The sequence below is a fragment of the Agrilus planipennis genome, unplaced genomic scaffold (assembly GCF_000699045.2).
Source record: "Agrilus planipennis isolate EAB-ADULT unplaced genomic scaffold, Apla_2.0 scaffold197, whole genome shotgun sequence".
In the NCBI taxonomy this organism is placed as follows: domain Eukaryota; kingdom Metazoa; phylum Arthropoda; class Insecta; order Coleoptera; family Buprestidae; genus Agrilus; species Agrilus planipennis.
In genome coordinates, this window is record NW_020438945.1 from 549,969 (window position 1) to 572,722 (window position 22,754).

At 32.1% G+C, this 22,754-nt stretch overlaps 4 protein-coding genes across 4 annotated transcripts in view; 2 read left to right on the forward strand and 2 right to left on the reverse strand.

Annotated features, from left to right (window-relative positions):
- Positions 1-824: 824 nt before the first annotated feature.
- On the reverse strand, positions 825-2,517 carry LOC108738809 (actin-related protein 1). Its single transcript, XM_018472396.2, has 7 exons — positions 2,470-2,517; positions 2,345-2,409; positions 1,967-2,293; positions 1,763-1,906; positions 1,369-1,708; positions 1,107-1,169; positions 825-1,048 (listed from the first exon to the last, which is right to left on the reverse strand). Exons 1-7 carry the CDS (start codon positions 2,515-2,517, stop codon positions 905-907), a joined length of 1,131 nt encoding a protein of 376 aa, XP_018327898.1. The 3' UTR covers positions 825-904.
- A 411-nt stretch (positions 2,518-2,928) lies between these two features.
- LOC108738810 (DNA replication licensing factor Mcm3) lies at positions 2,929-6,645 on the forward strand. The gene is made up of 8 exons (XM_025974664.1): positions 2,929-3,133; positions 3,201-3,522; positions 3,580-3,949; positions 4,007-4,607; positions 5,144-5,292; positions 5,356-5,662; positions 5,736-5,969; positions 6,029-6,645. The coding sequence occupies exons 1-8, from the start codon at positions 3,062-3,064 to the stop codon at positions 6,407-6,409; spliced, it is 2,436 nt and encodes an 811-aa protein (XP_025830449.1). The 5' UTR covers positions 2,929-3,061; the 3' UTR covers positions 6,410-6,645.
- A 938-nt stretch (positions 6,646-7,583) lies between these two features.
- LOC108738806 (adenomatous polyposis coli protein) overlaps positions 7,584-22,754 on the forward strand; it is a 48,179-nt gene continuing 33,008 nt past the window's right edge. The window contains exons 1-2 of the mRNA XM_025974671.1: positions 7,584-7,736; positions 21,276-21,432. Of these exons, the coding sequence (XP_025830456.1) occupies positions 21,289-21,432 (144 nt within the window). The 5' untranslated portion in view covers positions 7,584-7,736; positions 21,276-21,288. The remainder of the gene's footprint in view (positions 7,737-21,275; positions 21,433-22,754) is intronic.
- LOC108738814 (facilitated trehalose transporter Tret1) lies at positions 8,446-17,284 on the reverse strand. The gene is made up of 2 exons (XM_018472400.1): positions 17,081-17,284; positions 8,446-10,116 (listed from the first exon to the last, which is right to left on the reverse strand). The coding sequence occupies exons 1-2, from the start codon at positions 17,121-17,123 to the stop codon at positions 8,768-8,770; spliced, it is 1,392 nt and encodes a 463-aa protein (XP_018327902.1). The 5' UTR covers positions 17,124-17,284; the 3' UTR covers positions 8,446-8,767.

Here is a 22,754-nt window from a genome sequence, read left to right on the forward strand (position 1 = left end):
GCCTTCTTTCTTGATAATCAGAGTTATTGGAGTGCTTTCGGGATTCCACATGATGGGTATAGGAATAATTCTTACTTGGGTTCATATATGGATTCAGCTTTGGAGATCTGTTAAAGTCATTATTTAAAGCCTGAGGGAATCTTAATTGTTGGCAAGCTCGAATTTGATTTTGATTAACACTTGAATTTCGTGGCTTAATGTTTAGGGCTTGATTGTATAATTCTATACCATTTAAAAGTTCGGTTGCATAAAGTACAGATGACTGATGTTTGAATGTAACAAATGCAAAGTTACATTGCTTGCCATCCTTATCCTTAGGTATTTTCACTCTTTGGAGAGGAGCAGCTTGCAAAAACAGTTCAAACAAAACTTCTTCAGATACCTTTTGGGAAAGATTTCCTATCCATACTGTACGAACTTCGTCGTCTTCATTCATGGTGATTAAATCCTTGTGTGTACACTATGCAAAATTTTAACTACGTAATTTCTTAATTTTACAGTTAAATTTTATAAAATTTTTTCAATTTTAGGCAGTGAAACAGTGCATATAACCTCATTTATTTGACGTTTCATTTTATGTATTTTGCTTTGTATACATATAAGATATCCATACATACTTACTTTTCCATAAGTTTAAATCATCATATTCAGTCATATCATAATATTAGTAAATAGGAAATAACAAATAAATTTGCTTCTGTGCATTTTATTCTCTATTTACATACACGCTGCCGTAGCACTTACAACTGGTAAAAAATGCTATTCTAGTTAAAAAGAGTTCTTGTATGTGCAATTTTTCATTTTTTTTAAATTAAATTAAATAATTAATCACTATTTAATAATTATTTATAAGCCATAATTATAAAGTAACGTTATTTTGGAATATAATCTAATTAACATGAAACTAAAAAGTTTTTCTATGCACTGCTCTTTGCCCTTCTTCGTCGTATTCTCGTTTTGAAACCCACATTTTCTTAAACGTGTCCAAAGACGCCAAAATCGAGCCCCCTATCCAGGTGGAATACAATCGCTCCTGGGGTGCTGAAATCTAAAAATCCGGTTAAAATAAATATTATGAGATTAAATTACACAATAACTCAACTTACTTTAATCTGTACGTCTTTTGGTGATAACCTTTTGATTTCTGATAAAAGACGATCTCCAAAGCCCTAAAAAATTTTTAAGCACACATCAATAAATAATTTGGAATTCGCTTTTTAAAACTTTTTGGGTAAAAATTATCCTTTCCCCTACAATTGTCTTTTAATGAGTATGCATTAAGGCTTTATATTTTCATTACAAATTAAATTTAAGATTTATTAAGGTGGACCATTCGATAAAGGCATGCTTTTACCAATTGCTAATTACCTTAAACAATGTTGATCCTCCTGACAAAACAATGTTCCTAAATAACACCTTCCTAAGATCTAGATCAGATTTATTTATAGAATACATAAGGACTTCATGTAGGCCTTCACACTCTTCACCAACTAGGTCAGGTCTAAAGAGCACCTCAGGTGCCCTAAACTTTGCAGGTCCAATTTGTATGGTGTTACCATCAGGTAACGTATATGAAGTATGTTCTGCCTCAAGGGTTTCCTCTTTAATGGGATTATTTGCTAAATAACATTCTTTTTCTTTTATTGTTCTTACAGTTTCAAATTCTGCAGTTGTTCTAAAGTTAATACCCTCTTTCCTGAGAAGTAACCTTTAAAAATTATATATTTAGAAACATTATACTCCTTTTACTCTTGCACCTTACTTAAGATAGCGAGTTACATCTCTACCAGCTATGTCAATTCTCATGATACTATGTGGCATTGCAAAACCCTCATATATAGGCACTGCATGTGTTACTCCATCCCCTGAATCTAAAACTACCCCAGTGGTTCGTCCAGTAGAGTATCTACATAATGATTAACTTTGTAAGGTACCAACTTATGAAACAAAATAAAAAACTGCTTACAAACTCAGTACAGCCTGTACAGAAATAAAGAGTGCAGGTACATTGAATGATTCAAAAAATAATTCTGCAGTCTTCTCTCTATTTGGTCTTGGATTTAGAGGTGCTTCAGTTAACAACACAGGATGTTCTTCTGAGAATGTAGAAAGTTGATGTTTGCTATAAATATATGTCCAAATTTTCTCCATATCATTCCAATCAGTAACAATCCCATGTTCCATGGGGTATCTTATAGACAATAAACCTCTGTGCTCTTCAGCTTTTGGACCTATAAATACATCTCCTTCCAATGCTCCTGCCATAACTCTAATATGTTTAGGCCTACCAATACTGTAAAGAATTTTATGTAATAATGAGTTAGATTACTGTGGATATTCTTACTAGTTTGGAAATCTACATTTTGGTATTTGATCACCAGCAAACCCTGCTTTGATAACTCCAGACCCCTATAAACATAAAGTTTTGGATGACACCCTGTTTTACCATTCTTGTATTGGATTACTCACGTTATCAATAACCACCGGTTGATTTACCATACTATCATAGGGCTCCATGTTTATGCTTACAATTATAATATCACTTATTATATTATATAAATAAAAATAACTACATAAACTGAATTGCACTGGATTTGGCGAAAAAAGGGCAACGAACCACAACTTTATTGAAACGATGAGTAAAATTTGACGTTTGACAAAACTCTCAGATAGAAGATGACATAATTTGCAAGAAATGGTTAGAGTATCCCAAGTTGTAAAAGAAATATTTTTTAATAAGTAAATTAAAATGAATATACTATTATAACTTAAACAACTTTATCATAAAATGCATAAAAGTTTGTGACATACGTTTGTGATTATTAGACCTCTGTAAAATCTTGATGCCATTCTTTTTTTCTTTCTATTTATTTCTACCATTGAGTTCATAAACTTTTCCACTTTCTATTTTCTTGTTTTATTCAAATTCAATTGTATGATTCTTTTGGCGCTAAAGAACGTTAGCGTTTTGGGTTATATTTATTTATAACTATAAATTATTGATGATAAAAGTGTTTTAAGTGTAGTTTGTTTGCAAAAATTGATAAACTGAAAAATTGAAATGGATGCACAAGATGTAGATCGAACATTGAGGGACATCCAAAAAGAATATTTAGATTTTTTGGATGATGAGGTTAGTTTCATTAATTTGTTATTTATATATAGTTTTATTTATTCTTTGAATATATATTATATATCAGGAAGACCAAGGAAAGTACTCACAGTTAATAAAAACCATGCTAGAAGAAAAAAGTCGACGATTAATAGTTAATATAAATGATCTACGAAGAAAGAATCCTGTCAGGGCTAATGAGCTCCTTACCAACTCTTTTCAAGAACAAATAGCTTTCCAGAAAGCCTTAAAAGATTACCTTGTAGCAGTGCCTGATTTTCAAATAAAGGATAATGAGGAATATTTTATTGGTTTTGAGGGCAGTTTTGGGAATAAGCATGTGACCCCTAGGACACTTCATTCGCGTTTTCTGGGTAATCTTGTCTGTGTGGAAGGAATAGTAACAAAATGTATGAACATTATTTTACTTTAGATCATAATGAATGAATTAATTGTTTTTGTAACAGGTTCTTTAGTGCATCCCAAGGTTGCACGTAGTGTTCATTACTGTCCTGCTACAAAGAAGGTAATGGAAAGGAAATATACTGATTTGACATCATTAGAAGCATTTCCAACAAGTTCAGTTTATCCGACTAAAGATGAAGATGGCAACTTGTTGGAGACTGAATTTGGATTGTCAACTTATCGAGATCACCAAACTCTTTCTATTCAAGAAATGCCTGAAAAGGCACCTGCAGGACAACTTCCACGATCTGTAGACATAATTTGTGATGATGATTTAGTAGATTTATGTAAACCAGGGGATAGAATTCAAATTGTAGGAAACTACAGGTGTCTGCCAAATAAACAAGGATATTTCACTTCAGGAGCCTTTAGGTTGATATTAAATTGCTTACTTTATTTACTAATAATTTCTCATATGATTTTTTCCAGAACTGTCATAATTGCCAACAATATTCAACAGCTCAGTAAAGAAGCAGATTGCAGTATAACCAGAGAAGATGTGGCAAAATGTAAAGGCCTGGCCAAAAAGCATAAAGATGTTTTTGGTCTTCTGGCTAAATCTTTGGCTCCCTCAATCCACGGTCACGATTACATAAAAAAAGCAATTCTTTGCCTTCTCTTGGGGGGTGTCGAAAAAGTTCTTCCTAATGGCACTAGACTAAGAGGTGATATAAACGTCCTTCTGGTTGGAGATCCAAGCGTTGCAAAATCCCAACTCCTACGTTACGTTCTTCATACAGCCCCTAGAGCTATCACCACTACGGGTAGGGGCTCTTCTGGTGTGGGTTTAACAGCAGCTGTTACTACTGACCAAGAAACAGGCGAAAAAAGATTGGAGGCAGGCGCTATGGTTCTGGCCGATAGAGGAGTTGTATGTATTGATGAATTTGATAAAATGACTGACATTGATCGAACAGCAATCCATGAAGTTATGGAGCAAGGCAGAGTTACCATTGCAAAAGCGGGGATTCACACTAGTTTGAACGCTAGATGTTCCGTCTTGGCAGCAGCCAATCCGGTTTATGGAAGAGTAAGAATCTATTTATTGTATATGAATTTTAAATAGTATATACTATGCAAAATGCACAGGGAAATTACCCATGAAGCCATAAATTTCAGTTTTTGTTAAAATTACTATTATCAGCATTTAAATATTATACTGAAAATTGGGCTAGTGTGCGACTAAGAAAAGATATTTTAATTAATAATACCAAAATTTTTAATAGTAAAGCGAATATCAGTAAAAACTGCCTAATACAGTTGAGTACTGAGACACTGACGAGGAAAACTCGAATAATAAAGTAAAAAAAATTTTTTGGTACTTTGATTTTATTTATTTGATTTTACCTTCAATTTTTAATCACGTTCAGTCTAACATTACACATAAAAGAAATTATGAGTGCTGTCAGCATAGTGCTAAATAGTATTACGTAGTTAGTATCAGTAATTTCTTATGCTGAAGTGTACGATGTGTTGCATACCTATTTACAAACAATTCCTTTAAATTTAAATAACACGTACTTAAAAAGTCCTTTATTTTTTACCTTATTGTTTGTTTAATTGTAGTATGATCAGTACAAGACACCAATGGAAAACATTGGTCTTCAAGATTCTCTTCTGTCACGTTTTGATTTACTATTTGTTATGCTTGATACAGTTGATGAGGATCAAGATAACAGAATTGCTGACCACGTTGTTCGAATGCATCGATACAGGTAATAAACATTAGGATGTCTTAAAAAATTAGATTAATATGTATTTTTCTCTCTTCCGTAAAGGAATCCTTTAGAACAAGACGGCGAAGTGTTACCCATGAGTTCAAACGTTGATTTCCAAAGTACCTATAATATGGATGAAGCAAGTGATGAAGCTAGGGAAACCGTTATATATGAAAAATATGATCCTCTATTACACGGTCCTCATCGTAAACGTTCAGATAAATATTTAAGTGTGGACTTTATGAGAAAATACATTCGTCTTGTTAAAATTTTGAAACCTGTTCTTACTGAAGAAGCTTGCGAAATTATCGCAGATGAATATTCCAAACTTAGATCGGAGGAAAATTTAGAAGCTGATGTTGCCAGAGTAAGAAATATTAAATTCTGTTTAATAAAATTGCTTATTTTTTTCAATGTTTTGTGATTTTATATTATTTTAGACGACTCCTGTGACTGCTCGTACACTAGAGACTATGATTCGTTTATCCACAGCTCACGCTAGGGCTCGAATGTCTCGTACGGTAACTGAAGATGATGCACATGCAGCGATCGAACTGGTACAATTTGCTTACTTCAAGAAAGTTCTTGAAAAAGAAAAACGTAAAAGGAGGAGAGTGTCAGAAAACGAATCAAGTGATGAAGACGATGATCAAAGGCCCAAAAGAACTAGGACTGTAAGTTGTTTTTTCTTTAAATTACAATCATTTCATTTTAAGGTATATATCAATTACAGCAAGAAACAGGTTCTGAACGAGAAACCAGATCTTCTCAAAGAAGGACAAGTACTGAAGGGGAAGACAGAATGGATGTGTCATTTGAAATTAACGGAGAGACAAATACAACTGTTATAGTTCATGAAGAAAACAAAGAAGCAGAAGAGACCATGGAAGTTGATGCCAGTATTTCTGATGATAGACTTCAAAAGTTTAAGAAAAATCTTTTACAACTTTTCAAAGACAACCGAACTTCATCCCTAGCCTTGGCGAAAATAAAGGAGGGCGTAAACGTCGATATGGCAAGCCCATTTACTCAAAACGAAATTACAGCAGCAATTAAACGTATGACTGAAGATAATCAAGTTATGATGGCAGACGGAATTGTTTTTCTAATTTAAGAATTTGATGCCTTTCTTAGGGCCTTTTTCTGATTTTACCTATACTCAATATTTCCATATATTTGGAATCTTCGATAAGTAATTAATTAAATAAGAAGTAAATCAAAGCCAAGAAAAATATCTTATCAGTCAATTTATTTTTATATTCTTTAAATTGCCAAGTAACTTTGTGTACAAAATATATCACATTATAATATAATTAAAGTAAATCAATAACAGATGTAATTTAATGATGATGTCTGTGTTTTCTTTTATTGAAGTTTTTATCATTGTTACTACCAAAACGATCTGGACGTCTATCATAGCGATTATGATAATTATCTCCATATGGTCTGCTGTAGGGAGAATCATTAAAACGCCTTCTTTCTTGATAATCAGAGTTATTGGAGTGCTTTCGGGATTCCACATGATGGGTATAGGAATAATTCTTACTTGGGTTCATATATGGATTCAGCTTTGGAGATCTGTTAAAGTCATTATTTAAAGCCTGAGGGAATCTTAATTGTTGGCAAGCTCGAATTTGATTTTGATTAACACTTGAATTTCGTGGCTTAATGTTTAGGGCTTGATTGTATAATTCTATACCATTTAAAAGTTCGGTTGCATAAAGTACAGATGACTGATGTTTGAATGTAACAAATGCAAAGTTACATTGCTTGCCATCCTTATCCTTAGGTATTTTCACTCTTTGGAGAGGAGCAGCTTGCAAAAACAGTTCAAACAAAACTTCTTCAGATACCTTTTGGGAAAGATTTCCTATCCATACTGTACGAACTTCGTCGTCTTCATTCATGGTGATTAAATCCTTGTGTGTACACTATGCAAAATTTTAACTACGTAATTTCTTAATTTTACAGTTAAATTTTATAAAATTTTTTCAATTTTAGGCAGTGAAACAGTGCATATAACCTCATTTATTTGACGTTTCATTTTATGTATTTTGCTTTGTATACATATAAGATATCCATACATACTTACTTTTCCATAAGTTTAAATCATCATATTCAGTCATATCATAATATTAGTAAATAGGAAATAACAAATAAATTTGCTTCTGTGCATTTTATTCTCTATTTACTATTATACTGATCTGCTAGCTTTTTTTTATAAAATGTATATCAGTGATCCACAAGTATATGGAATAGTAGGTTGATTAGGGATGTTTGAAAATGTCAGTGGAAATTTGACGGTTTTGACTGACAGTTATTACTAATGGGGTGCTGTGTTCTTACTGTGAACTTTCGTTTATTTTTCGTGTTAATGATTTTTTTGACTCCAAGTGAATAAAATTTGTGATATATTCGCCTAGCCTCGAATGGAAAAGATGGTAAGAAATACTTTCTTTTGAAATATATTGACCGTGTGTTTGCTAACAAAAAACAAAGTCTCGATTCTAATTTGTCCACCAATTATCTTAAAATTATCGTACTGTTCCACCAATTATCGCTTATTTAATGTACTACTATGAAATAAATCCTAAATATATCCACTTTCTTATCTGTGAAGCTCTTTTAAATCCTCCCTAATCTACACATCATGAGAGTGTCTAATACGTGATGTAAAATGGTTGATGTTTATTTCATGTTATTATGTTAAAATCGCTACCAAATAATCGAATCGTCTATTTTTGAATTAAATAGACATTGGGATCCTTTCATATTTACAAATAATATAAATAGGTACTGAATGTGGTGGTGGCTACTGATAATTTAGAAAACCTTGAACGACCCCTCTTAATGGTGGAGTGGCTAAAGTAGTGATTTTTGAACTAAAAGCTTCGAGTTCTATGCCATCTGCGAACACACTTTTTTCTGTTGTCTTTTTTGGATAAGTAACTTCAAACCATTTAGTTATTTTTATGTGCAGTATGAAAATGTGTATTTTTATTTATTTTTTCACATGGAAATTTTGCGAATAGTTTAATTGTAAAGTGCTGTCGTTAAAATTATTATTTGATGAAATACCTGAAATGTCGTCAACCTTAATAAACATAGAAATTGTATATGAAATAAAAAAATGATCTTAAAAAACGTATATTATTTATAATAATTATCGATTATATATGTAGGTATTAAAAATTTAACAAAAAAAATGTTTGTACAAGAGAAGAACAGGGTTGCTAATAATGCTTTACTTTTCATAACGCATTACTCAAAAACAATAGTAGATACCACTGCTCCTTAAAAATGGTAATTATTAGTGCGAATTCTTTCCATTACTCATGAAAGAAGTATTAATGGAAAATATTTCCTTTATCTACTCATTACAAAATCTTTTTGCAACCCTGCAAAGGGCAACTTAAGTACTTATTTAGGAATATCGATTAATACTCATCAGTGTATCTGTGAAATAATATTATCATGACGACACTGCAACCATCTCGTATTGTCTTTTGCTACGATCAAACGATTCTCCTTTAAGTATAAACTGAATCTCCTCGAGTGTTTTCCCTTTAGTTTCTGGAATATAAAAATAAACAAATAACGCAGCCAGGAAACATGAAGCGGCAAAAATGTAAAAGGGAACATGTTTTCCATACAGATCGGTTAAACCTTGATAAATATTGATCGAAATAATCGCGAAGATTACGTAAAACGCGTCCGAGAGCGTCATCCCCATCGCTTTCACGCTGGTCGGAAAAAGTTCCCCGGTCGAAACAAGGGGAACCATCCCCAAACCGCACTTAAAAGCAACCGAATACAGAAGGACAGATGCCAGCGGAATCCAGTTGAATTCAGTTACTTCCATCCCCGCGTTTTCGACGGCAAAATACGTAGATAAAATGAAGAGGGATATACCGGTCAAAACACTGGAACTAATTAGAAGCACCTTTCGGCCAAATCTGTCAACTATCAGGGACCCTGCCATACATGCCACAAGCATTATTACAGAAACGATTATAGCAGAAGTGTTGGCCGAAAAATACCCATCCCCGAGGATACTGTGCACGTTCATGAGCATGATACTTATGCTGCTGAAGTGTTGAAAGGCATTCAGGGACGTGACGATTAATAAAGCTTTGCGATTGCTTTTTATTTTGAGAAGATCGATCGGTCGCCCCTTTTCCGATTGTTGTCTTTCCACAGCCAGACGGATCTCTTCCAGCTCCTTGTGGACGTCATCGCGAGCTCGAAGTCTTTGCAGAGATTGCAACGCTTTCCGGTGCTTTCCCTTCACGATTAGATAATAAGGCGATTCGGGCATGAAACTGAAAGTCATTAGTTGAAACGTTACAATTGCGGCTCCTACTGACGACGATATTGCTAGAGAAACGTAAGGCGCTACGACGTAGATAATGAGAATGCCGAGCATCATCATAATGACGATCATTGACCCCAAGAAGCCGCGAATACGTTTGTCCGCGATTTCCCCGATGTACATGGGAGCGGCCACGAATCCGACGTCTCCAGCAAGACCGGCGATGAACTTGGCCGCAAAGAGAACCCCAACGGTCGAAGCTACGGGGATCAGGACCCAGGCTATAAGATGGAGAACGGCGGCCATAAGGATTGACATTTTTCTTCCGAATTTGTCTACGATAAAAATTGTCACGCCGAGACCGGCCAAACCACCTAGCATGTATGCATTTTCTAGCCACACGATGTCTTCATGCGTAATGGCAATGGGGGTGTCGTTTCTCTGAAGGATCGGAATGACCGGTGCCGTCCATCCATATTGCATGCCATCTGTTATAGCCCCGATTGTTCCTGAAATTAATAGAATAGTCAGTAAAAATTATGCGTTTTTAAGGTTTTCAAATGCATCAAATATGTTGACAGAATTTCACAAAACATTCTTCGATGTTGATGAAACTTTATTTCTTAATTGACTAAATGGCAGAAATAGAACTCGCTATATGTAAATCAAACATGTTGATGAAACTTCACAAAACATTCTTCAATGTTGATGAAAACTTTATTTATTTCTTAATTGACTAAATGGTAGAAATAGAACTCGCTGTCTGTAAATCAAACATGTTAATGAAACTTCACAAAACATTCTTCGATGTTGATGAAATTTTATTTATCAATTGACTAAATGGCAGAAATAGAACTCGCTATATGTAAATCAAACATGTTGATGAAACTTCACAAAACATTCTTCAATGTTGATGAAAACTTTATTTATTTCTTAATTGACTAAATGGTAGAAATAGAACTCGCTGTATGTAAATGAAACATGTTGAAGGAACCTCACAAAACACTCTTCGATGTTGATGAAATTTTATTTCTTAATAGATTAACTAGCAGAAATTAAAACTCGCTGTATGTAAATGAAACATGTTGACGGAACTTTTCAAAACATTCTTCGATGTTGATGAAATTTTATTTCTTAATTGACTAAATGACAGGAATAAAACTCGCTATATGTAAATCAAACATGTTGACGGAACATCACAAAACATTCTTCGATGTTGATGAAACTTTATTTCTTAATTGACTAAATGGCAGAAATAGAACTCGCTATATGTAAATCAAACATGTTGATGAAACTTCACAAAACATTCTTCGATGTTGATGAAACTTTATTTCTTAATTGACTAAATGGCAGAAATAGAACTCGCTATACCTAAATCAAACATGTTAACAGAACTTCACAAAACATTCTTCGATATTGATGAAATTTATGAAACTTGTCAAGTGTTTTCTTCATTCAAATTTTTGTATGTAATTGTAAAAGAAGACAAACATAAGCGGACGTTATTCGTACATGACGTCGTTATCAGGGGCGTACTGAAGACTAGTTGTGGAAACTTGTACCTAAATACGGACCTAATATGTGTAACGTACACGTCCTTTTTCATTGTTTTGCTATTTTAACAATTCTTTAAAGACGTTTACTTTGTTAAAACAACAGTTGCATTTGTTGTTACATTTTTGATAATGGTTATATTAGTTAACAAATGTTTCGAGTTATTTATTCTATTGTTTTATTAGGTATTAAAAATTTGTTGTTTGCAATTGTATGAGTATAAACTCATGCTATATTCAAGGTTTAGGTTCATTTGCGATTAAAATGCAAAAATAATGCATATAATATAAGGTCAATATCAATCAACTTATCGCATCGACTTTTTATTGACGTAATAAGGTAATAACATTCACTGTATTTGTTGATATATGATTGCAGCGTAGGCATACTGTAATATTTTACATATGTAAAACAGTTTCGATTATTCTTGTAACTTTTTAATTGACCGTATAATAAAAAATTCAAAAAATTACAAGTACCTATATTTATGCATTTATATGTATTTTAACTAAGTTTATGTGGAATTGGATTAAAAGAAAATTAATTTTTGCTTGTTCCTTTCTTTCCTTTATTGTCCTATATGTGCTCCTATCTTATACCACATTCATCCCTTTACGATGAACCTAATAAATTCCACATGCAACACATTTTTGGAAAACTGCATCCATCTTCGAAAAATAATCTAATTTCTTTCTTAACTCCTGTTTCTGCTTGTCTCTAGCTAGACGTTCATGTCTGAGAAGGTCTCCTATCGGCCTACCCCATCTAGGCATTTCTTATTGACTGCCCTTTCAAGTTCCTCATCTTCATGTCTAATTTTTTCTATTCTTGGTACTATTAATATCGAAACCACAAATCGATGGCTTTAGATTTTATTTGGTTTTTAAATTTCAAATAAGAATAAGAAATATTAGTTTCTTTTGTTACACTGAATCGTCGCTAAATTTGTGCGAAGAAGACTGCTATTTCGTAAGTTGTAACCTTGAAATGCAAATTAACTGTTGCATAATATATTTAAATGTGTTTTTTTATCGTGGAATTTGTCATTACAATATTATCTGTGACTTGGAGTTGAAAAGGGACAATATTTATTTTGTGCTTTTTTGAGTAAAACGTTGCTTTATCTGCCTCTTCTTGTTTTCTTTCATATGCTAAAATGTCCAATGTCAAATTCACGCAAATTTTTGATCGGTAAATGGTAATGATAACCAATGTCATTGTAGTTCATTCAGTTCAACGTAACCTAAAGGGCCAAAATTTTTGAAAAATTAATAACAATATGATAATTTGTTTAAGCATTGTTACGTAAAACTGACTTTGTTAAATTGTAATTAAAAGTATTTGTGACGAAAATTTCAACTAATATTTTCTTAAATGTGAAAATTTTTACATTGGCCCTTCTAGCCACAGAGTTATTGTAAATATTTTCTGTAATTTCAACACAGTTGCATAAATTAACTTTTATCATCAGTTTAAATTTACTAAACGTGACCAAAAAACACACATTTCTGTCTATCGTTCAACGTAAATCGGTAAATTACCGAAATATTACAATGCATACGCACTTGGTTTTGCGTTAAAAATCAGTTCAAGTATTATAAATATATTCCAGTAATAGAAATGTTTATTTACGTGAGGCAATTTTCAGTAAACCTTTTGATCTGTTAACGCGAAAATATTAGTATTTTTATTACAGAGGTATTACCGCATGCGTGTTAACTTTTTCTACTTACATGTACCACCATTTCTTTTTTTTTTTTTAATGAAATTACTTAGCTGCAAATTTCTCAAAAATGTAAAACTAACACTAATTTGCATCAGTATTTTGAGGCCAAAATTAGAAACAGACCGTTTCAGCAGGACAGGTCTGAGACATTTTGAATTTGTTTTGTTCACGGTAAACGGCGGTCTAGCATAATTAATATTTTGAGAAAATGAAAAAGAAAAATTTACGATAATTTTTAATTTTTTTTATACTTAAAAAGTGCAAATGAAAGTACAGTAAAACGCTATTGTACTTATCACTTACATGTCAATTATCAAACTTAACACTTCATTAAATACCGCCAGCCATATGAATAAAAGTACTTATCACATTTTTCTTCAACAAATATTTGTTTGTTAAATATTTATTTACCTTTCTATGTAAATAAGTGCGAGTAGGAGTATATGTATATATACGCAAAAATAGGTAAATTTTAAAAGTATTAAACAAAGTGCGTAAATATGCATAGATAGTATTTAACGGGTCATTATTTCAGCCAGTCAACATAAAAAATCCAGGATGTTGATAGTAATAATCTACTATAACGTTTCAGTTTTTGTTGCAGTTACAATTTTATTTTGTTAACATTGCAAATAAATTTGTTCCGTACGTTGTTAGATGATTGCCTTAACAACGTTCGTTTTTACAATGATTGCAGTATTGTATGCAAGGCTTTTATTAAATCAATTTTATATCAAGGGTAATCATGAAAAAGCGATAAAAAAAACAGAATAATGTTCGTTCCTTGAAATAATAAGTGGCAGGTCCGTTATTATAAATTATTTTAGTACCTAAATTTGTTTTTTATTTTTAGGACACCTTTGCATTATATCCCAGTTATAAATATACCTTTTGATTTAATTTAAACTAGTTCTTCCACCTGCCCCCGGCCATTTTTGTTGCTTCGCTATGACGTAGTGTCGGCCATCATTCTTTTCTAATTGTTGCCGTTGTCGGCCATCATTCTTTTTCAATTGTTGTCGCATTGTCACTGATGTCGGCCATTATGGTTTTTTAATAGATGTATAATAATGAATGATTAAAATTTAAAGAAATTGTTTGTAAATAGGTATGCAACACATCGTATACTTCAGTATAAGAAATTGCTGATATTAACTACGTAATACTACTTTGTCCTGTGCTGTCAGCACTCATAATTTCTTTTATATATAATATTATAAATCCGGAAAATTACTTGTAGGTGTTTAGTTTTCTCATCATAAAGAAAAGCGGTTTTTTTTAAAACTGCGGTTGTATTTCGTCAGCTATCATTACTTTCAAAACCGCCTAGGCGAAACAGTTATTCGTAATAATGGTTGATGAATTGATCTTTTTAAAAGATTAATTACGAATTATGTGGCATTATGAGATGAAGTGGGTACAATACAGATGGACTTTAGTTACCTACTTTGTTTTTTTTATGTTGTATTGTTAATTGAACAAGATGAAATTGCTTACCCTGCTATAATAATAATCACAATATCTCTTTAATGTCAATGCAGCAGTTAATTGCCTGAGATAAAAATTCAATCAAGAAATCGTACTGTGTTAGTCTGGAAAATTACGTTGTCATTTTTTTTTTTTTGAAAATAGCTCAATTAAATGGTAGATGTTACAAGTAGCCTGATCTTCATTACTGTACATAAAAAAATATATAGCAAATGAAGACGAAGGGACCAAGAGTAAAATGATAAAAAAAATGTTTACAATCCTGTAGTCGTAAACAATTAAAAAGTGACCAAAGAATTTGAAGAATAGGAGAATTATAATGGGATTACCCCAGAAATTTTGGAAATTCAAAATCTTCTAAATTCTTATATACGTATGTGTTGGTTATGATCTAATTCCTAGAAAAATTAGGGATAAAATATTTCCATAGTCTCGCTGGACACTGGTAGGCTTTTAATTATCTAGGAATTTCGTTTGATTTTATTGTTTACAATTCATACCAATGGTATGTTATGTAAACAAGTGTATTATGGTTCCAAAATTAATATTCGGCTAATTGTCTAAATTACCAAGCACGACATCCCATTTCTAATTCTTTATTAAAATATATCGATAGAATAATATCAGTTTAGGGGTAGGTATACGTAGTTGTTGATGGTTTTTTATTTTTTAATAGTCCATAAGAAATATTTCGTATATTTGTACATTTGGTAAATCATTATTAATTAAGCATTCATTATACCTACTCTGACTAAAAGGTAAATCATTAAAAATCTAAAAACATTAGACAGTAACGTCTCTCCGTTACGTTTTCGTTAAGTTCTGTAGTACATTTCTCAAGGTCGTCAATTTTTGGCGGTCACAATTCTATTCCTGGTTCATTGTAACAAGAACTTGGCTTTTGACTTTACTTACATACGCATTATTAACAAAATTAAAAAAAGGGAAACAAAAACTTCAATAATAATAGTTGCCTATATCCTCGCGTTTTTCGCAAATAATAAACTATTGTGAGACTCAAGGCCGAAGCTGTACGAAGGCGCAGAAAGGCCAATTTGAAAATTCCTACGTTCTTATACGAATATGTAACTCAATACTCAACTAGAAATTTCAGGTTGCAAGTCGAAATTTCGAGTTATAAGTCAATCCCGATAATGCGAGTGCATTTAAGACAATTATTGTATCGATAAATAAAAAACTTTTGTGCTTAAAAGGATTATTAAAAAAAAAACGTAATTATCAGAATTAATGGGCAAGACCAAAACTTAACACGCAAGACTAGGACTAACACCGAGACTATATCATCCAGGACCATGATCAAAAGGCCAACACTAGATGTATTTGAGTAAAGATCAAGTGTAACACCAAGACTGGAACAGTTTGCTTTGTTCTTCAGTAGTTCTTCTAGTTGAAACATTTATTTTATATAATATTTCATTATAATCGAACTGCATCGTTAAAAGTTGAAATAGAAATTTGCATTAGGTAATTGTGTAACTGTAAATATCCATTTTGTAATTTGCATATATTTGAAGCATTAGTGTGGCAGTATAAAGTAGCCTACTTGCAATTTTGTTGTTGAAATTAGAATACGAACAGTATTTGTATTACAAGCCTGCGATACGCGTTTGACAAAGCTCGCAAAAATGATAAGATATCATGTACGTGTATGAATATTGATTCGACAAATGGCTCGACATATGCACATTGTAAAGACATATATCAAATATAATCCAGAATTAATACCCCTGTCTTAAGATTTGTTTTGTCTATAATCACAAAAATTGTTATATCAAACGAAAAAATTTGTCTATCAGTTATCCTTTATTTGTTCAAAGGTTAAAGATCATGCTTTGGTACCATTATAAATTGTGAATAGAACTTCTATCTAACTACCTACGTATTCCACACGATGTTGATAAAAAAATGTGTAGTTTCTATGTTCGGTAAACGTCAAATGATTGTGATTTTTAATTAATTTCGATTAAACAACATCATGAATTATCAAAGGTAGGCAGGCGTATGTCACTACTCCATCATTTAATTAAACGTTTTGATAGTCACCTAAAGTTTGATATTTATCACAGAAACTTCGTGAAAGTGATGAAAGTGACGAACTCAAGTGTATGGGCCACTTTAAAATATAATTGTTTTATCGTTTCATTAAAACAATTGCATTTTTATCTTTGCCGAACAATTTCTGATTGTAAAATGCTTCCAGTACGCAGGTAGTAGTCAGTTTCAATTCAGTTGAGCTACCATCAGTGGCTTTTCAAAGGTAAATCAAATCTCATAACTTTGTCAGTGAAAATTGCTATAATTTGCCGAAATAGCATTCAAAATTTATCAGAACTTACTCTCATAGATAAGCAATTGTAAATAAAAAGTAAAAACTTTTGAAATTCTCGTCGAGTTCTCAGTTGATTCCTTTACAAATCAATAAAAAAATACAAAAGTTTTACCACAATGGACTAAAGACGTAAGGATTAGATCTAAATGGTGCTTACACTTATCAGATAGTATTAGATGTTTTGAACGCGTATTTAACGTAAAAATAGTTTTAAATTACACGCCAAGGATATGGACCTGTTGCATTTGGTGCCAAACTATTTCAGAAATTCGTTTTTTTAACACGTCATCGTTGCAATTTCGATTGCGATTGTCTGTTGTTTCGTAATAATAAAACATGAGAACATCAAACTTACCAGTCACAACGGCCAAGATTTGCGAAAATTCTCCTCTATTCATGGGATCAGTTAGCGGTACGCGAATTTTTCGTGACAATATTAAAAAGTTGTAATGATAACATTACCGGCGGACTATCGCGCTCGCTGAAAAGCGACTAACTGACTGATCGTGAATAAAAATCGAAGCAAAAATAACGTAATACGCTACTGGCTTGAATGTTTGTGTGTATATGTGTATGTGTGTGTAGTGTAATTATATCTAAGTGGGGAGGAAAAGAGATGGACGTATGAATACTGCTGTACTGTTTTATTACTTAAGTTTGTTGCGATCGCGCTAGGAGATTTCTGCAAGACACGCTCATCGTTGCCATGGTAATTCCGGCTTAAAACTTAACTGAAAGAAAGTGAAACAAAGGAAAGATGATTAATTTCTTTTCTTGAATTGTTGAATCGAATAAATAGTCAGTGAAGTTGAGAGCACACTAACACACTGATCATTAATCTACCTTTATTTGATTTTTGTTATTTTAATATATAAGTGACCTTAGTTTGGTACTTTTTGAAAAAAATCGTTAAATGTTACCCAATTTATAAAGTATCATGCATGGAAGCATCTTTAGGATAAAACTTTTTGATAATTTATATCTATAATGTATAAATAAGTAGCATACGTACTCGCTGCGGAAGTATTTGCGTAGGTTTAAGTTTCTACCATGTTCCTGTTTCTGCGATCATTAAAAAGTTTTTTACACAGGGATTATTTATCTAGAAAATTATCAGATAATTCAAATTTAAGGTAGAGAAAACGATGAAGACGTAAAATAAAGAGTAGCGCAGGGTTGATCAAACGGAAATGACTTCCGTACGGACGAACAGGTCTGATGCTGTCCTGAATCAGGACCTCTGAAGAATCTCGCCGTTCGTGTTAACGAAACGTTAGGAAGGAATCCCAATTAAAAAAATCGGATTGTGATATTTTCTAACCTTTTATAATTCAAAAAGAAAGCTTCATGCGAAGAGCTAGTTGATGCTAATTGATTTTAAAAAATGTCAGCTAATTTATAAAGTATCATGCATGGAAACCTCTTTAGGATAAAACTTTTTGGTAATTTATATCTACCATGTTCATGTTTCTATAACTTGACCTTTTAGAGAAAAAAATACAGTAGATCCTCGGTTAGATAAATACCAAAGGAAACGTAAAATAATTTGAGTTATTGAGGTTTTTACTTACTAAGGGTTTAAGTTTAAGCTTTAAAATTATGGATGTGGTATTGATGGGTTCAAAGCGACCTTTGTTAGACCTTTTCAACGTGTCGGCAAAACAATGCTGATGTAAGCTGATGATGACGTTTCAATAATAATAGTAATNTAACGTTCTACACACCTATAAAACTTTTGCTTTGTTTTCTATTGTTAATTTATATACATTTTTGTTTTAAGAAATTGCTAAACATTTTCGTCTACTACTGTACAGTTCTAGCCGATCTCCTAAGACCGCCCATCGAGAGCTCTGCTCGTTCAAGCTTGTTCCACCAACTATTTCTGTCTTGCTCACGCTTAGTGTGTATTCTTTCTATCTTCGCGCAGATTTCTTCAAGGTCACAATTCTAACAAATTGAAATGGACTGTACTCCGAGAACATTCTTGTAGATCCCTTTTATTAAACAGTGGTTTTTATATATTTAGTCTTAAAATCTAGTAAAGAAAACTGAAAATTTCAATTGCAAAGGATGAAAAGAAATATTAAAATTGCTTCAAATAGTTTAATTTTGCAAAACCAAATCCAAAAATGCAAAATCAGAACCAATTTTGCTGCGANAAACTTTTGCTTTGTTTTCTATTGTTAATTTATATACATTTTTGTTTTAAGAAATTGCTAAACATTTTCGTGTAGTACTGTACAGTTCTAGCCGATCTCCTAAGACCGCCCATCGAGAGCTTTGCTCGTTCAAGCTTGTTCCACCAACTATTTCTGTCTTGCTCACGCTTAGTGTGTATTCTTTCTATCTTCGCGCAGATTTATTCAAGGTCACAATTCTAACAAATTGAAATGGACTGTACTCCGAGAACATTCTTGTAGATCCCTTTTTTTAAACAGTGGTTTTTATATATTTAGTGTTAAAATCTAGTAAAGAAAACTGAAAATTTCAATTGCAAAAGATGAAAAGAAATATTAAAATTGCTTCAAATAGTTTAATTTTGCAAAACCAAATCCAAAAATGCAAAATCAGAACCAATTTTTCTGCGAATACATTTTTTTTTTCGTATAATAAGTTATTGTTTATTTTATTACTAATCCTATCGTTAACTAGTATCAAGGATTATCAAAATAACTTTCATGTTTGTGCATCGATTTTTCGATCCAAGGTTTTTATTCACTGTGCTATTGTAATTGTCATACGTAATTTCGTTACAAATCTCGTATCAATTTACCATTCAATAATTTCCGATTGAGTAACTTTCGTTTATCTGTTTTAGTGAATCGTACATTGTTAATTACACGCGCGACCAAAATTGTTTTCTTCCATCAACAATTTTTGAACTAATTGTAAGTGAACGTTCACATGCTTTTTTTAAATATGAGCCTTTGCAATTAACTCAGCTCTGACCTTTATAATTAGCTTGCGCAGTGAGATCATTAACTCAATCTGAAATAATTTAGAACATTCTTTTTTTGTCGGAATTGAAACGTATCTATGCTTCGCCATGGAACAATTTCATATGAGTTCTTCAGGAACCCGTTCAGAATTAAAATTGAGTATATTGTACAAAAAATATGGGTTAACTAACAGACTCGTTGGAATTTAAGACTTATTTTCCTTTTAAATTATGTATATGGTATGGAATTATCTAGTAATTATTGTAATTTAGTTAGTATCACTATTATTCTTCTGTTTTTACTCTTCTACTAATCTTTTTTGAAATTCTAAGTTATTTATTTTCATTTCATACTCAACGCTTAATCTAAGAATTCTAATCGTTTTCCCATGTGCCTACATCTATCCCAAAAGCTGCCCTGTCTTTAATGTTATATATAAAAGAAATTACGAGTGCTGACAGCACAGGGCAAAGTAGTATTACGTAGTTAGTATCCGCAATTTCTTATGCTGAAGTGTACGATGTGTTGCATACCTATTTACAAATAATTCCTTTAAATTTAATTTTTCAAACAATTCTTAAAACAAAGAAAGTGATTAAACAAATTGTTCACAAAAGGAATTTCGACCACTCGAAGCATGGTGCTAACAGTTACGAAAAAGGGGGGTAGAACTGGTAATATTAAATTTATTAAAAGATATTGAAATAATTCGTGCTACTCTGAGATATTAAATTTGTTTTGCGAATTTAGGTAATTGTAACTGACAAGTTAGTACATATGCAAATTTTGGGAATGTAAATTTAACGCTTAATTTTAAATAATTTTGAAGCCTTGCATTTTACACGAACTGTTTCGTTTGTGTGTATGTTATCATTTTTTTTTTCTGTGAAAATTCTCTAATAAAAGAAAACTAATTGTTAACACAATTTTATTTGTAATTACTTAAAGAATATGCACGTTTTTCTCCTTTGTATAAGAATTTTCATTCCAATTCAGTATGATATTTGGTAAAAAAACACTTTTTGAAAACATTCACTTAATTTTTATTAAATTCATAACAAGTTTCGACTTACAAGGCCATCTTCAGAAGAAGGATTAATTATTATCATTTCAAAAAGTGTTTTTTTACCAAATGTCATTATGATCAACTTTCAAATAGTAGAGGCCAACTCTATCAATTTTCTCAAGAATCACCAATTCAGTATAATGTGTTGCCTAAGGAAAAGTATGTCAATTTATACTCTTAGTCAAAATAAAAAGAGTCTTATCATATTTTAATGCCACTAAGTTGAAAGTCCTCCAATACAACGTGAGCTACGAACCAATTAAACAAAAGCATTCTTTGGTTAATACTTTAATATTAAAAAGGAAATAAGTAAATAATGATAATTAAGGAAAAAAGCTACAGCATCGGTCGAGCGTAGAGACCTGGTCCGCCTGCATGGCAGTCAAGCGTCGATACCACTGTGCCATTACCGTTAATTAAAAAATGTGACAAATAAAGATCAGATGCTGGTCTCTGTCCGACAATTTGTCATGCAATGTGCGGCAATGTGTCAATCTTTCAAAAATTTTACGGTAGGTAATTGAATTTTATATTTTTTGTTTCAGATGAAAACATGTAATGTCGCTACCAGTATCTCAATATGAAGCTTTACTAGAAGAAGTTCGGAGCTTAAGACGGAGGGCCCATCACGTTCAGCAACTAGCAGCTCCTTTGCTGTCTGGTTCATCATCGACAACTTCATCAACCTGTCCACCATGTAAGGTAAGAATTTTCTATTTTTTCAAACGCCACGCTTTACTAATTCGAACTTTCGGATCGTTGTTTTTTGATACTACACAGTAATATTAGCTAATGTTTATAACAATTCGTCGATAAAATTATCTTTCTTTGGTAAATATAAATATGGAAAAACGATCTATTCGTAAACTAAACTAAAACGTTTGTTTAATTCTTCTAATCGTTTTGCGTTTCAAAAATATTTTGATATTAATAGGTACGCTATTTGTTTCATGAAATTCTTTGACATTTTCCGATAGTAATATAGATTTGTAGATACTTTAAAATAGACCTCAAATAAGATTTTTGTGAATGAATAAAACTGTCTCTATATGCGATTGGGGATGCTCGTTCCAACACCTCCATACATTGTTAAAGCATTTCTGTTTCAAATTATTCTCAATACCATTTCAGCTGAACAATTCAAATCTACTAACTTATTTGGATGTATTAACTATTAAAGATTATAATCAGACTTGTTGTTCAACACCAAAACGGCGATCAAAAACTATAACAATTTAAATATTTCAGTGCTTATTAAACGCTTGATGCGCCACTGCAGACATACGTTTATAACAATACATATTAGAATGGCCCTATAGCCCGAATCTTCATTCTACTATGGATTCCGGCCGTTAAAGCCTTTGTTCTAACAATACATATTGTTGTGGTGTTTTAGTATAAATAATTTTTTTATTTATCGCATTTGAATATAAATAAAATGTGAACGTCTAAACCTAAGGCATCAACGTGTATGACTACAAATGGCGCTCTTTTTGAAAAATTTAATTTTCATTGAAATAATCATTAGCCTCAACATTTATGTATGCAAGATAATGTTTTCCTACTTTTTTCATGAAAAAAATCAATTTTAACGAACATAAACTCACTCCGTTCGTGTTGCCTTTTCCTGCCGTAATTTTATGATTTTATGCAATGCACTAAGGGACTAAGGCCTTCAAAATTATTATTTTTAAATTGGAATTTTTTAAAAAGAAAAAAAGTAATTCAAAAATCTAGATGGTGCCATTTTTGAGTCACTTATAATTGACTTCGTAGAGGATCATCGCTGTAGAGGTGGTGCCTTTTGCTTATGCGTACGATATAATGTATTATTGTATCTAGCAGTCGGTGTTTTCCTATTTTAATTTTATAATATCCATTCTACGTCACGTGGAGGCGACCTCTCCACTAATACATGCTGTGCGCCTTTCTTGACTAATGTTTCTCACTGCGGCATTGCGCCAGTCGAATCGAAAACTGCTACAAACGCGCAAGCAATTGTTTTAATCTGTGGCAAAACACGT